This window comes from Gobio gobio (genome assembly GCF_949357685.1).
Source record: "Gobio gobio genome assembly, chromosome: 3".
Lineage (NCBI taxonomy): Eukaryota > Metazoa > Chordata > Actinopteri > Cypriniformes > Gobionidae > Gobio > Gobio gobio.
Window position 1 is genome coordinate 15,919,680 of NC_137099.1, and position 17,516 is coordinate 15,937,195.

Sequence of the window (17,516 nt, forward strand, 5' to 3'; positions counted from 1 at the left end):
TTAAGCTGAGGCCTGTTTTCTGTTTGAAAAGGAGACGAGTCCTATGTCCCATACTGTAAACTTTCTGTTTCAGAACATTTCAGCTTTAGGCAAGATATTTATTTTTACTTCGATACTTTTTAAATGTTCTCAGTGCTATTAAAAAAGATATGTGAACTTTATTTCTCAGGTATCTGTCTACCAATTCCCAAAGTTTATTATACTGTATAGTGCAGTACATAGATTTATTCAAACCCATGCTTTAAAAAATGAATTATGATATGCTGAAAAAAAGAGCTATCAAGTTAATTAGTCTGCATTTATCCTCATTTTATCTTAATGAAGCCTCGGTATAGGCAAACTATCCCATACAAAGGATTGACACCGTACACATATAACAGATAAGGATATTCATTATTAAAAGTTACACTTTCAATGATATTTACACCAAAAAGAGGACAAAGAAACTCCAAAAAAGACAAAAAACTTTATTCATGGTTGATTATCTTCCCATGTACAAGACTGCCATAAATATTCTCAAGAATGTAAACATCTGGTGTAATCATGGAAACCAGACAGCATGAACTGCCCGTGGAGGGATGAGTGTGTCAGAAAGCCCTCTGATTAAATAAATAACACAGTAGCACCTCAAATACACAGTCCTGTTATAATGCTATAATGTTACAATTTATAAATATTTCACTTTTATGGGTTGAATAATTCTTTCACATGATGAGAGTGCCATTGGTTATCCTGACAATATTTTTTTTATACATTCATCTTATTTATAAAAATGGACAAAAAAACAATTGAATTTGTGCTGATCATTCTTAAATGTATAAAACAGGGCTGGACTTATTAAAGACTTTTATCCCTCTTAAAAATAAAGGTTCTGGCATCAATGCTTCAAATAATATCCAAGGAACCTTTTCATTTTGCACAAAAGGTCCTTTATAGCGGAAAACGTTTATTTAGATCATTAAAGGGATAGTTCACCCAAACATGAAAATTCTGTCTTTAATTTCTTACCCTCATGTCATTCCAAACCCTTTTCGTTCATCTCCGGAACACAAATGAAGATCTTTTTGATGAAATCTGAGAGCTTTCTTTCCCTTCATTGACAGTTACGCAACTACCAAAGAGATCGTAAAACTAATCCATAAGAATTAATTCGCTTTATATGATGAATAGATTGAAGTTAGGCTTTTATTCACGCAAACATTCATCAACACACATCAGTCGAAGTAAACAGAAGCTTGAGCCCTTTGGCTTGACGTGCGAGATCCAATGAGGTTCCTTCTCGTGTTACGCAGCACGTTTGAGCTTCCGCGAGAACCAATTAGATTTGTTCTCGGGCGCCAAGCATGGGCTTATGTTCGCTGATCGATCTCTTTATGAACTTTTTGAAACGTCAAACTAGTAGTTGCGTGGCTGTCAACCGAGGGACCAAAAGCTCTCAGATTTCATCAATTTAGTCTTCATTTGTGTTCCAAAGATGAACAAAAGTCTTATGGGTTTAGAACGACATGAGGGTGAGTAATGGCTTAAGTTATATTTTTGGGTGACCCAACCCTTTAAAATGCTCTTCACAGTAAGAAATTGTTCTTTTAAGATCTGTAGGGTTCTTTGGGGAACCCAAAATGGTTCTTCTATGGCATCACTGCAAAAAACACCTTTGGGAACCTTTATTTTTAAGTGTCCACATGCCTGACTGACGCAAGGTTTTAGCACATACAGTCACCGCGAAACATTCTTGTACAGAGTGGTTGTCTGTCTGTGTGAAAACCTGTTACAATTTGCTAGTTAAAGCATCCAGTGCGGACGTCCCATCTGGTCTACCAGGCCTGCTCAAAGACTTTTTTGCACATGTTAGAGTTCTCCTGGTGAAGAGGAAATTCTGAGCCCGGCACCAGCTGATCTCTGCTCCTCTTTGAGGAGAATGTCTGTCCTGAGGGCAACTTCTCCTGCTTGGACACCGTCTCTCTAGAGCGCATCGGAAGCAAAACAGGTTAGTTGTGTTCATTTAACACATTTTTAAATGTTATATGACTAGAATCTGATTGATAGATACCTGAAGGGGAAAGTGGTTTTGTCCATCTGCATGCAGACGAGGAAGGGGTACTCGGAGAACTGCACAGTGGTGATGAAGTCCAGGGTAGCTTCTGTCTCAAAACCTACTTCCACTCCAGCGCTTGCAAAATCCATATCCACTGTCACGTTTCCGATGACGACTAGAGCTCCCCTGCACACAATGTCAAGGATGAGATTAGCAAGAACACTAAAAACTCTAAAGGCCTGTCTAAAAGTCTAATGGCCTGTTCACACCAAGAATGATTAGCGTCCACACCTCTCTCTGTTTATGATAAGCACGCCATTCTTTTATATTTAGCTATTTTATGTTCTAACTATTTTTTTAGAACTATATCACTACCAGTATAGTTAAGATCCTTATGTGAATGAGCCATAAAGTACTCTGAGCGCGCTCCTGTGAGAGTGCGTGTGAGCCGTCAGAACTGACTCAGCTGCCCCTCATGCAGTGTTGTCATGACAACGGTACACAATATTCACTTCAGGAGGTTTTATTATTAGTATTATTTTATTATTTCTTATCATATACCTTATAGAAAAGACGAGAGTCGTGTTTGTTTCTATTGAGCCCGATTTCTCAAAATGGTGTGTGTGTGTGCTTATCCTGGGTACCATGACAACAGTGCGAGTTATAGTAAGCATGAGCGCCGGCGCTGGCACCTGCTGACGGCTCACACTCATCACAGGAACGCGCTCAGAGTAACGGCCGAGCTCAGTATTTTAACTGAATAATACGGTTTCTTTCTCGCAAAACCTTATAGTATGTCTCCTGAACACTTTCCATATATGGCGCGCATCTCACTGTATCATTGCGTGATACTTTTGTATATTTTTTGTAATGTTTTAGCCTGGTCGCTATCCACTGCCATTATAGGAAGGAACGCGTGCAGGACAATTTTTTAATGTCTGCTTTTGAGGTACGAAAAAGATAGAAGGACACAGGGCATTAGAACAACAGCAGGGTGAGTAAAAGATGGCTTTATTTTCATTTCAGGGTGAACTATCCCTTTAAGAAACCACACAGTAAAAATTATTCTTACAATGCTGATGAAATATTTACTTTTTTTTAACTTACTGCACTATTCTAAAAGCTTTTCAGGGACAGTAATGTGTCTGTAAAGATTTTCTATTTTTATTCATTTCTTTTTGTAGATTTGTATTTTTATTTTTTAGAATTTCAATATACTTTTTTGGTTTAGTCCCATTCGCTCTCTTCCTAGCAGTTTGTTTGCGATGCATGTATTTTTTCTGATAGGAAACAATAATGAACAATTTAAAATAATATTATAAGTTGCTTAGATTAAGAATAAATTTGATTCAGTGTTGTTATTTGTAAAATAAAATTAGAACTATTAAAATAAATGATTTTCATTGATTGAAATAAATATTAGATAAAAAAAACTTAAACAAAAATAAGCCTAAAAACCTAAAAAAAAACTAAAACTAAAAACAAATGTAACCAAATATAAATTTTAAGCTATATACATATATATATATATATATATATATATATATATATATATATACAAATAATAATAATAATAAAATGACAAAAGCAAAAAACTAAATGAATAAAACGTAAACCAAAATTTAAATGAAAAAATGAAAATAAATAAAAGCTAATTCAAAATATGAATAAATGTATTTAATAATAGTAAATAAATAAATAGTATTTAAATAAATACATAATATTTAAATAATACTAAAACAACACTGACAATTATTACAGTTACAGTATAATTACAAAAAACTTTTTTTTTTACCATGTAAAGGGCTCAATAGAGTTTCCCTTAAAATACCTGTGGACGTGATTTTATATCTCAGCTGTATTTTATGTCAGGATTTCACATGTTTAATGTCTCATTCTTCCTACATCATGCCACAGCGAACAATTTGCGACAGAGATTTATTGCCTCAGTCTCTTCCTCAGAGTCTCTGCTGAGTCAGTTTTGGTGTTTGGGCTCACATATCACATCAGACTGTCTGGCTCCATGCTTTCAACCTCCACCTTAAATGATCTGTTCAACATGGCTGCCCGTGATGAGTGGGCTGAGTGGAGGCATGCTAATCTTGTGCACCGAGAGAGCTGTGGTTTATTTCGTTTCTAAACATAACCCGCTTGTGTCTGACTATGTGTGTCTGTGTGTGTGTGTGTAACTATCTTTCTATCGGTTTCCCTGCTTCTGTGTGCCCGCACGCACATGTGATTACGTATTAGGTTGTCTGTCTGTCAGTGAGTCTTTGTCTGTCCACTTGTGTGTGTGTGTGTGTGCGCGTGTGTGTGTTTTCAGAGAAGGTAAAGCTTGCCTCCCTGATCCATACACCTGCCCCTGCCTGTCCTGAGGGCTGGCAGATGTAGAAAAGCAGATGCCACCCAGAAATACCCATCATGAAACAAAGAACAGCAAACCCACAGCGCTAAATGTAAGATAGAAAAAGAGACATTTCCTCACACAGTAAGAACTTGGGAGTATTTTGTCTTCAACAACATGGAATCAGTTCAAATGTAAAGATGATGAAATATCTGGAATCTGTCCCTGAGAGGATTTGGTTTCTCACAATCGATATCATAACCTAATTTTACCCTCAACCCCTGATCTTTTACTCCTACCACAGCATCTTTCCATTGCCCTCATTTATCGCCCGTCTCATTTTAGCCAAGTTGCCATTGCTTACTTCCGCAAACTAACGGTAAGCAAGCAGGTGCAGTTGTGGCTAAAGATGTGGATTAGCATCGAATCTCGCTGAAGGATTAATGATGTTATAATAAGATGCACCAGCATCATATTTACTGTCATTTGGAGAACCCAGTGAAGAAACACATCTGGCAATGGCTTCTACTAGGCCTACTTACTTTGCTTACTAAGACCAAAACCAATTTTGCTTCCAAAAGCAAGCTAGGGTTTTAATTGGCAGCTCGGATCTTTATCTGAATGTAGTTTAAAAAGAAGAAATTCACCTGTTGTTGACGCTTGTTTTAGACTCTCTGTACCATAAGCTGAACTCCATCCCTCCAGAGATATCGATGGCCAGACCTCCTTGGAACTCAGCACTGGCTCTTAAACCAGACTGAAGAGGAATCACCTTTAAAGACAGAAGACCGGAAATGTCATTTTAGCAACATATTTTTATTCATTAGAAAGAAATATATTTATATTTTACCTTTTAAATGTTAAGATTTTTTAACATTATACACTAATGTTCACAACGTTTGGGGTCAGAAAGATTTTTTAAATCATTTTGAAAGACTTACCAAGGCTGCATTTATTCGAACACAATTACAGTAAAAACAGTACTATTGTGAAAATATTATTTCAATTAAAAAACTATTTGAATATATATTTAAAAATGTAATTTATTCCTATAATGGCAAAGCTGAATTTTCAGGAGCCATTATTCCAGTGTCTTCAGTGTCACATGATCCTTCAGAAATCATTCTAAAGAAGCATTTCTTATTATTGTCAATGTTGAAGACATTTGTAGTGCCTAATATTTTTGTGGAAATCCTGTTCATATTTTTTCAGTATTCCTTGATGGATAGAAAGTTCAAAAGAATTAATTTGAAAAAAGTATTTATTTGAAATATATATATAAATAAAATATGAATTAATTATATATATATATATATATATATATATATATATATATATATATATATATATATATATATATATATATATATATATATATATATATATATATATATATATAAATAAAATATGAATTAATTATATATATATATATATATATATATATATATATATATATATATATATATATATATATATATATATATATATATATATATTCAATTCACATTTATTTGTAAAGCGGTTTTCACAATACATATAGTTTCAAAGCAGCTTCACAGAAAATGTATGCGTCTACATTACATTTTAAAGTGATTTGTCCACGTTATGTATTTCAGAAATGTACATATACAAAGCACACAGATTAGCTAACAATGTAATATTAATCAATATAATAATTAAATTAAGGCACAGAAATAAGTGAAATAGGAATACATGTTGTAACAATGTATATATATATATATATATATATATATATATATATATAGATTATATATATATATATGCACAATGTTGGGGAAAGTTACTTTTAGAAGTAATGCACAATATTGTGTTACTCCCTTAAAAAGTAACTAATTGGAACTTTTTAAGAAAAGTAATGCGTTGCATTACTTTTTCTCACCTGAGCTGGGCTTGTTTGCTTTTTTGTTTAGTTTTTTATAACAAAAAAAGTTCTATTTTTGGCAGAATGTAAAGACTCTTTCACACCAAAATGTAAATAAAAAGCCTCAGGCTGAAGGAAATGCAAATATACACGCGTGTGTACAGTACAGGACGCAGCTCAAACAAACCTTTCAGCTGAGCTGCTATTCTGGATAACAAAAGAATAGGATGCAGGAGAAGAAAGTTTAACACTTAATTCGCCAATAAAAAAAAAATCTAGTCATTTTTGATACTGAATCATCGAAGATCAGCAGTAAATTGGTCAATAAAGTGAGATTAAATGCATACAAATATTTTTTTTAATTTAACATATTTAATTACTGGAGGTTTGCATAGTATTCTAATTTTGCATTTGACTGAGTTTATTCATTTTGAGGAATACTGAAGCTTTTGTGTACAAGTAAGATAATGCCTGTAGTAAATGCCTGCTCACATTTAGTCGAGAACTACAATAACCCTCATGTTTACACACACCGCCTCTGCACTACAATTTCCCTCAACATTGGGACAAGAGAGCTTTCAGTCAATTAATGGGAAAATAAAGTAACTTGCGTTACTTAAATAGTTACTTGAAAAAGTAATGTGATTAGGTAACTCAGGTTATTTGTAATGCGTTACCCCCAACACTGTATATATATATATTTAATACTGGTTTGGTCCTATATAGTTGGGAAACATTACCTTTCTTTTAAATGTTTTTTAAAGAAGTCTCTTATTTTATTTTATTTTATATATTATATAATATATTAGTAATATTGTGAAATATCATTACAATTTAAAATAATGCTTTTCTATTTTAATATACTTTAAAATATAATTTATTTATCTGATGCAAAGCTGAATTTTAATCAGCCATTACTCCAGTCCTCAGTGTCATATGATCCTTCAGAAATCATAAGCCATGTTTGAAATGAGGTGTTTCAAATCATTCCCATCATTCACTTTCAGAATGCAGCACTGGATCTGTAATCTGGCCCACAAATGTCTCACACTGCCCCCAGGCTGTCGGGCAATGCTAATTGATATCAGGACATCTGCTGCATGTGTCGGATCTACTACGGTGTGTGATGAGTCAAGCGTCTCTTCTGTGAATGTCGTACCTGCGAGTGGTCTGTCAGCAGAATAAGGCCCTTCACCACATTGATCGGATCTCCAGACATAGAGAACATCTTGGACATCAGGTCACTGTAGCCCTTGAAGAAGGTCACTGGGCGGAGCTGAACATCGAACAGCAGAGCAGACATGCCAGCAAAAGACTCCAGGTCTTCTTCTCCTTCATCCGGCGTGGCTGCAATTAGAGACTCTAGACCCTGTGCTTCAATTGTCACCTGAAAACAGAATGCAGGCAATGAATATCAGCGCACACAATGCTATGTTAATGACATATGCTGTACAACACTGTGTTGTGGTGATGATGACAGTACCTGAAGGCCATGGAGGAGGGCACTGTTAGTCTGACCATAAATGTTCATGTTGCTTCTCCTCAATACGCCTGAGCCAGAGTACAGGATGTCCAAATTGTAGGTGCAAGTGACATCAGTAGTTCCTGTTGAAAGAAAAGCTATATATTATAGACACTGCTACAAGACACAAAAAAGATGTTTATAATTTATTTTTCTTCAAAAAAAAAATGTGCTAGGTTGCACTAGCTGGGTGCTCTACAGTCTCTGATATACAGTATATACACTAACATTCAAAAGGTTGGGGTCAGTACGATTTTAATTTTAAAATAAATTAATAATTTTTACTTTTATTCAGCAAAGATGCATTCAATTGATCAAAAGTGACTGTCAAGATATTTATAATGTTATAAATTAAATAAAACTTTTGAACTTTCAATTAATCAATGAATCTTTAACAATAATACATCACAGTTCCCACAAAAATATTGAGCAGCTCAACATTGATAACAATAAGTAATGTTTCTTGAGCAGCAAATCAGCAAAATACAATGATTTCTGAAGGATCATGGAACACCAAAGACTGGAGTAATGATGCTGAAAATTCAGATTTTCCACCACAGGAATAAATTATATTAAAATATAAAATAGTTATTTAAAATTGTAATAATATTTAACAATATTTTTTTTCTGTATTTTTGAACAAATAAATGCAGCCTTTGTGAGCATAAGAAACTTCTTTCAAAAATATTAAATCATTTTACTGACCCCACATTTTTTATCAGTAGTGTATATTAATATATATATTCATTATTTATTCATATTTTTTCAACTGTTTTATAATCTACCAGGCAATTTTTGCTGCCTTGTAAAACAACCAACATGTTTTTTTTTACTGAGGTTATTTTTTCTAAAACATTTTTATCATAGTGTGAAACAATGTAATGAAATATCTTTTAGATTGTATATTTGCAATACTTCCATCACTCTCAGGAAAAAATGGTACAAAAGTTGGCACTGGGACGGTATCCTTTCAAAAGGTACTAATTTTTACCATTTAAGTACTTATATGTACAGGTGTTAATATGTATATTTACTACTAATATGCACCATAAATAAAGTACAAAGATGTCCTTTTTGAAAGGGTACCACCTCAGTGACAGTTTTAGTACCTTTGCTTCTGAGAGTGATGCAGACTTTGTATCAGGTATCATTATATAAAAAATAATAGTGTCATAGATATAAGTTTAAAGGTTAAGAGCGGGCATTTGAGATGAGCTCACTTACGTGCCATGAAGCCTGAAAAAGCAGATGATGACCCAGCCTTCGAGAATCTATCATAGTTGTGGGAAACCATGTCCTTCATCACTTGTCGTACCATTTCACTGCAAGCCAGACATATGACTTTTATCACACAGGTGCCACACAGCGCCATAGACAATCATTAAGAATGAAATATTTGTTCATTTAGGATTTGAAGAATGTGATTAGTAAACGTAAAACCCACCAGGATGGCATCTCGAAGCGCAATATGTCCTGGACTTTAGACAGCATGTATTTGTTCATCTCATGCGGCAGGTGTCCGATGGAGAGCAGAAGGTTCTTCACTTCCATATAGGATGGACTACTGCTCATAATCACATCAGCTGCTGCAGCACGAACGTTCTTCTCATAAATACGCTGGTTCTGATGGTATATGCGGTTCACTGTCTTTTTCACCTGTGGGAAATCGAGGGTTAAATGTTTTGAAGAGTAGATTTGTGACACTCTAGATAGGCTGATGGAGGATTGAAGATGTACCTCTGGTGTGATAAGCTCAGGGTTGTATCTTTGCAGTGCTGTCATGGCAATGGTGCTATACGCTCCCACCTCCGACTCAGCATATTTGGCAAGAAGAGGAACACCCTCCGGCAAAAGAGCGTTCTTCAATGCTAGCAGGTACATCTGAACCTCAGACTCCACCTGAGTGCTGTCAGGCCCTGCCAACAGCAGCTCTTTCACCTTAACCACAGCCTGCACATCAAACACATGAGAAACACACTTAAGGTTAAGATGCTGATTCAGAAGATGTGGTTTACAATGCAAGAACGGTTAAGTGTATTAAATGTTGCTGAGAATACTATATGTGACCCTGGACCACAAAACCAGTACATTTTTTGAAATTGAGATTCATACATCATATGAAAGCTGAATAAAAATAAGCTTTCCATTGATGTATGGTTTGTTAGGATAGGACAATATTTGGCTGACATGCAACTATTTGAAAGTCTGGAATCTGAGGGTGCAAAAAAATGGAAATATTGAGAAAATCGCCTTTAAAGTTGTTCAAATGAAGTCCTTAGCAAGGCATATTACTAATAATAACACATTTTTATATATTTACGGTAGGAAATTTACAAATATCTTAATGGAAGATGATCTTTACTTAATATCCTAATGATTTTTGGCATAAAAGAAAAGTGGATAATTTTGACCCATACAATGTATTGTTGGCTATTGCCACAAATATACCCGTGCGACTTATGACTGGTTTTGTGCTCCAGGGTTACATATTGTTGTTTGTAGTATAACCAAATTATTTAATATACTGTGTGATGCTTAATACATTCATATATTTTTTGTTCACTTCATATGTGAACAATTGATTAAATTGCAACTTATAAATATGACTTTCGATCAAATACTCCAATAGAAGTGAATATGGATAATGTGTGCGGACTCACCGGTACTTCACATGCTCCTTTCAGACAGAGTTTCCTGAGCAGAGCTCCCATGATAATCACAACTGACTCCTTAATGTCTGAGCTGCCAATCTTTCCTTGAGACACATCCTACAGGGATCAAAGAAAGAATAATTCATGAAAAAATTCATAGAATAATTTGTGAAAAACATTGGCCTCACCATTGGGGAACTGCAAAAATATGATATAATATTATATATATATAAGTGGTGGGCATAGATTAATTTTTTTTAATCTAGATTAATCTCACTGTAATCTTGGAATTAATCTAGATTACTCTAGATTAAAATGGCTCATTTGAATTCTGCTGAAGGCATTCAGAATATGTGTGCTCGTAAGTGATCGTTTGTCCTTTTTGTAGTTTAAATAATAAATAACTTCTGTCCCTTTAAGACCTGATGCACGCATGGATCCCACTGACTGTTCCTGTGAGCTGGTTACTACTGTGTTTACGTTAAAACCATAGATGGGTTTACTTACCAAGATGGGCCTTGAGACATTTTTGAGTGTATTTGACCATTAATAAGCTGGAAAAAGGAGCTCATTTTTGCACTTGTATGTCAGAGGCGGCTTTATTACGGGATGTGCGCTTCAGATGCAAGCGCGAAATCTGCGGGAATTAGTAGAATTAACGTTATGTGCAACCCCGCGCGAAATTCAGACCGGTCACACCAATACTAACACGCTGTCATGAGGAAAAATCCAGCAGAACACTTGTTCGCAATGTTCAGAGGGTTAACTGGACTGAATGAGAGGAGGCGGGTGCGTGTCAACTCGCTGTCGGTCGGAGAGGAGAGGAGAGGAGAGCGCAGCTGATATCAATACTGTAGAAAATGAGTATCGTATCGTTTCAGATATTTCAGTATCGATACATAGCGAAAGATCAATATTTTTGTCAACACTAGTAGGCATAAACACAGGTTCGAAGCCTCGTTCTCTCGCCCCTACAATGCAATTCGGCTAGGTATACATCCACGCTAAAATATCAAGGTGAAAGTCATCATAGCTTGCGTATAGACCCAGCTCCCAACCCAACTTTGAGAATAGATTAACGACAATATTTTATTAGTCTCACGTTAATGCAGATAACGGCCCAGCACTAATATATATATATATATATATATATATATATATATATATATATATATATAAATATATATATAAATATATATATAAATATATATATATATATATATATATATATATATATATATATATATATATATATATATATATATATATATATATATATATATATATATATATATATATATATATATATATATATATATATATATATATTTGTGTTTATATATACTCTAATAATCTTTGTAAGGGTGATAGTCTAAGTGGGGAGGCACTAAATTCAGATATGAGAACAATAATGCAGGTCTCTTACCAGCAGGGACTGCAACATGGTCTCTGTAGGATGGGAGGCAAAACCACACGCATACAGAAAGCGCTCCTGTAGCACTAAACCTTCCTTCTTGCTGAAGTCCAGGAACTCCAGAATGGCTGAGTGAGAAGATGGAGTCTGAGCGGACGTGACTGCATCCACCAGATGAGGCCTAGAAAGGAGAAACAATGTAAACGTAAAAAAAAAACAATGACTACAAAAATGGCATTACTCAGGTCTTCAGTGTCACATGATCCCTCAGAAATCATTCTAATATGCTGATCATAACTCGGCATCTCGGGTATCATTAGGAATGGCCATTTACCCAGCTAAATATGTTCTAATAACGTTTTGTCAACGTTCCTATGAGGTTATTTATTTCCGTTTTCTGAACATTCAAAATGTCCAGTAATTAAGGGAAATGTACTCTTTAATGTTCAATTAAACATTCTGAAACAAATAGTAGCTAACATTAAAAAAACGTTAGACCAACATCCAACTAAAAACTCTTACAAAAATCATTCAATAAACAATGTATAAATAATGTTTTTGTGCTAATGTTTTTAAAACGTTATTAAACCACACTTTGCTTGATGCAATTCCTGCAAAAGTGTGCATTGAGGGCAAATGGTGCTCACTGCAGAGCAAAATGACATCCAGCTCCCCCCTGGACGTCATGGGTTGAGCTTGACCTAATACAGCTCCACCTTTGTGGATCTAATGGGTGGAGGGATAGAGTTATGGGTAGGGTTAGGGTGTGGTCGGACCTTCTAGCTCCACCCATTTTGCCCAAATTACATCCAGAAAGGGGGAGCTGGATTTCCAGAGAGTGGGAGCTGGATTTCAAGCTCCAACCATGGCTCTGCAGTGAGCAGCCTCTCGACAAATGGACACCCTACAGTTTTGTGGACTTGATGACGGTCATTGTAAGTGGACACACATGAAGTGTGCCATTTGGGACAGGGCCTAAAGTGTAGCTATAAATTAAAAAGAGGACGTTTGGTCTTACAGCGCAGTCTTGCTGCAGTTACGCAGTACTGTGAGGATCTCTGCCTTGCTGGCTTTGCGCAGGCTGTGTAAGAGCGTGAGGAAGCTTCTTGGGGCTTCTGCTTTAGAAAGTGAGTTCGGCTCCAGCTGAGACCTCACCGCCTTCCATGTGTCCATCAGCTATTGCACGCCAAAACAATACAATGCACAATTAGTATGAACACAAAAACAGATTTCTGTCTGTTTCTATACAGAACAACATATACAGGAATAGTTCAACAAAAATGAAAATGGTCATTATTTACCCAGCCCAAACTCAATATGACTTTTTTTGCTTCTATTGAACACAAAAAGAAAGTTTTTGGGAAAGATCTGCATCAGCAAAACGTCTACTTTTAGTGTGCAAGAAAATCAAACAGGTTTGGAATAACAGAAGAGCTGATGACGATTTATAAGCACAAACACAAACAGATAGTTGCTTACATTGGGGCATCCCTTGCATTTGGCTTTAACTTTTTCCACGATGACTCCAACAGACATGAATTTGTCATCCAGAGACTTCACCACACCTGCAACATCTTTACCCGCCACTTCTGCTGGCCCTACCTCAATCTTTTTAAGCGTCAATGACTGCCTGAGGGAAACGAGAAGGTGCTTTTAATTCCATTCATTTATTATATTGATCATGCGTGATATGTTTTCTCATTTCTTTGGTACCTGGACAGGATTTTAGTTGCAGCTGTATGACGAGCATTGATGGACAAAATGTGCGTTTCTTCAGCATCCGCAGATTTAATGATGCCGTTCTCCAGAGTGATTACCGTTTCAGAAGCACACTTCCCACTGATGCCCAATACCTAGAAGAGCAGAGAGGAAAGGTGAATAAAAAGTGTCGGGAAGGTGTATAAATGAGGTGAGATGAGTTTTTGTCTTACTGGGCTGGGAGTAGTGAATCCTGTCTCTTGCGTTTTGCAGGTATCCAAGTGTTTTGTACGGATCACCTGATGTTTGGTAGCCTTGTATTCAACTAAACATTTCCCTGAAGCATCAGCCTGCAGATTATGGAGAAAGCATTTTAGCAAAGAAAAACGTACACACTTCAGTGGATAATTGTAATTGTCAGACTGTACCTCCATCATCTTCCCGGACTTGAGCTGCATCATTAGCATACTGGCCACACCCCTCTTCAAGTTTTTGATGGTAGCAGGCTCCGCCTTATGGGCATACAGGCTTCTGATCTAAGTAAGCAAGAAAAATCACACCAAAAAATCACATCACTATGGAAAAAGTTCAACACTAAAATGGATATGAAACACATTTTTATGACATAATGAAATGTGTTCATTACCTTGCCCATCTTCCACAGCACCAAGAAGGGCCTCTGAAGTGCCTCAAGCCTGACTTTACCCAGAATGCTTTCTGCTGAGCTGCCATGGAAGATGTTGTTTTTGCGGGAGCGCCTTCCAGCACTTTCAACTTGAACATTTGAAATCTGAGAACGAAGAAAGTGATATGCACCAATATTATTACTGATAGCTAAAACTAAAACCATAAACAAATTTCATTACCTGAAATAAAGTAAAAAAAAACATATATATATTTAAAAAAAACAAATTTTATTTCAACTAGTTGAATAAACATTACACGCCAACCAAATAAAAACGCAGACTGAACACGCAATACGCATGACGTATTTCAGAAATTCTATTTTGTAGTTTACATGGAGACGGCAACAGTATAATTTTCAAAAACTTGTACTTTGAACCCTGTTTTGAAAATTTAGCATTTGCAGGCCCCCAAACAGTTGTTGTGTAAATGAACTGTCAAAACGCATAAAAAAAGTACACTTTAGCATTCAAGCATTAATTCCACCTTCACGTGCTATGGAAAATGTCATACTTTCCACTTCTGAAGCCGTGATTACGAGCTCATCGCATTCAAATTTTAGCTTTTTTTAACTAGGATAAAATAATACTAGGTTATTTATGATACAGTATTTCTAATAGCATGTGAAGGCAGCATTAATTGCAGGATATTTGCAATTATAAGAAAACGTATTACAGTTTAAATTTATATTAAAGGGATAGTTCACCCCAAAAAACGAAAATTCTGTCATCATTTACTCACCCTCGACTTGTTCCAAATCCATATGAGTTTCTTTGTTCTGCTGAACACAAAAGAAGATATTTTGAAGAATGATTACAGATAGAGCAACCATTTACTACCATAGTATTTTCTTCCCTACAATGGTAGTCAATGGTTGATCTCTCTGTTTGGTTACAAACATTCTTCAAAATATCTTCTTTTATGTTCAGCAGAACAAAGAAACTCATATGGATTTGGAACAAGTTGAGGGTGAGTAAATGATGACAGAATTGTCATTTTTGGGTGAACTATCCCTTTAAATGCAATAAGGTTAACTTAAGAGTCCTTACTTGTCATGCTCAGGTAGGACTTAAGTATCTTTATATGTAATTTCATAACTATAATTTCTTTGAAAAATGGTTAAAAATAGTCATTTCTATTGAAATTTGTACGTCATTAAAAATATTAGTAATGACGAAGCAGCAAATGAGTACATTTAAAATATTACGAATATTGAATAACAAACTAGTTTAAATTTAGTTTATATAGTTTATAGTTTAGTTTATATATATATATATATATATATATATACCTAAGATTTTAAGTACACTACAAGTGCACATGCCATACAATTAAGCACACTTCAATTTCACAAGGGTATACAATAAAACCGTATCAAGTATTTTTCTCCTTTTTTACCTGCACTTGAAGTAGCTGTTCATCCTGGATCTCTGAGTTCCTCCAGACGAGGCTGATGTCCACATCACTGCTAATCCTGAATCCAGCATTCCCCCTAGTGGATCCTGACGGCCTGTTCAGCCCGACCTCAGCGCTGTAGCTGTATCTGTAGAGTTTGTCATTATCCAGCCGAGGTCCAGCACTCGCACCTGAAAAAACACAAAAATGTCATGCTGTGGCACACTCTAGAGCTTCAGCCGACTTTAGGTCAGTGGCATGTAAGACACAGCTGGACTAGTCTAGAACAAGGGAGGAATGTGAAAGGAGAGAGGCAGGAAGTGGACTGAACATCTCCTTAAACCCAGTAATGGACGGGGTGGAAACACTATTATGAAATCTGAATTTAATTCATAGGTTTTACTCCACAGGGTTTACATCCACATGCTTATGTAATGTGGTCAAGAGAAAAAGAAAGCAACAGGCTTTGCAGAGGCACTCCAGAGGAAGTCAATATAGCCTTTCAGAGAAATAAAGGTAAAACAGAAGGAAAAGGAATGTAGTCCTATCTGTAATTGTAGGTGGGTCTCAGATAACAGTGTACTATGAGCTATTAATCCTCAGTTATCTGTAATCCTCATATATTTGGATTCTTTACATAACCTTTTTTTTTTTTTTTTTGTAATCCAATTTAATTTCTTTTTGTCTTAAATGTCTTGGACTAGAGTTAGAATCGTGTATTCAATGTAAAGCTTGTGCAAAAGCAAGGTACTTTGTGATGTTAGGGGCAAAAACACTGACCAAATCAAAACGTGTCAAAATACACATTGTGATTTGATGTTCTGTTTGAATATGTGGTTTTAGGATTGTCGACTAAAGTGATTGATAAACAGTAGTCTCTCTAAAAACGAGACCATTGTCCTCTCTGCCAGCACAGTTCAGTCCTGTCCTGAAAACACTGACGTGTCACATTCAGATTGCATCACATATTCTGATACAGAGATTGTGGCTTTTATTTATTTAGTAAAAGTATGTATTTTTATATAGGCCAACAGAATAAAATACAACACGCGCACACACACTAAAAAGTTATTTCAGTAATGATACAGATAATGATGAGTCTAGCCTACTTGCAATGATCAGATGAATCTGGGCACAGAATGAATGAAAGGTGTGACTAACCACAACTCAAAATTAATATCCCAGAGACCTCAGTGAACTGGTTAAACCCTTACATCGATGTAATATTAAAGGTAGCCTAATTTAAATCTTAAATTTGAAAACATGAGAACTTTGGCTTGCTGTAAACAACAAGCAAACCTATAGGAACATGCAGCCTAAAGTAATTTTTTTTTTTATCTTTAGACTTAAAAATCGCTTACCAAGAGATGAGGTACTTAAAAAGGAGGTCACACATAGCAAGAGTCCAGCAAGCCTCAGCATGGTTGGCTCGCTGTGTGGTGTGCGCGTTAGAGGTCTGCGGGCCAGAGAAAGGATGGGTGCCTGATTCCTTCAGCTCTCTCTGTGTTTATCTGGATTCGAGGGGCAGACTCCAAACTCCACGTTCCGGTACTAAGTACGAGATAAACGGCTAATAATTAACCGGCTGAGCTGACTGACACTTGGTGAATGAACGCTCCTCAGAGACGAGGTTTGATTTTTATAGAGTCGGGTGTGATCGTATCCCTCCGGTAGGGAGCATCAATCAGCGACCATTGAACGCGAATGAGGTGTTGTGAAAGGACAGTTTCTTTCTCATTCATAGGCTAATGATCAAACACTCATGACAGGATTAGGCCATGTATTTTGTTTTAATGAACCACATTGTAATTAAATTACATTGGTATTAACGAACAAGTAACCTAATATCCTACGACTTTAAACCACACTGAAACGTAGGCTATTCATGTTG

At 35.8% G+C, this 17,516-nt stretch overlaps 1 protein-coding gene across 1 annotated transcript; it reads right to left on the reverse strand.

Moving 5' to 3' along the window:
* Positions 1-446: 446 nt before the first annotated feature.
* On the reverse strand, positions 447-17,138 carry mttp (microsomal triglyceride transfer protein). Its single transcript, XM_079811268.1, has 18 exons — positions 16,987-17,138; positions 15,629-15,816; positions 14,193-14,336; positions 13,975-14,082; positions 13,780-13,896; positions 13,562-13,701; positions 13,328-13,478; positions 12,867-13,024; positions 11,861-12,029; positions 10,444-10,551; positions 9,521-9,733; positions 9,228-9,439; positions 9,008-9,105; positions 7,745-7,866; positions 7,421-7,648; positions 5,027-5,151; positions 2,051-2,221; positions 447-1,962 (listed from the first exon to the last, which is right to left on the reverse strand). Exons 1-18 carry the CDS (start codon positions 17,045-17,047, stop codon positions 1,815-1,817), a joined length of 2,661 nt encoding a protein of 886 aa, XP_079667394.1. The 5' UTR covers positions 17,048-17,138; the 3' UTR covers positions 447-1,814.
* Between the last annotated feature and the right edge of the window lie 378 nt (positions 17,139-17,516).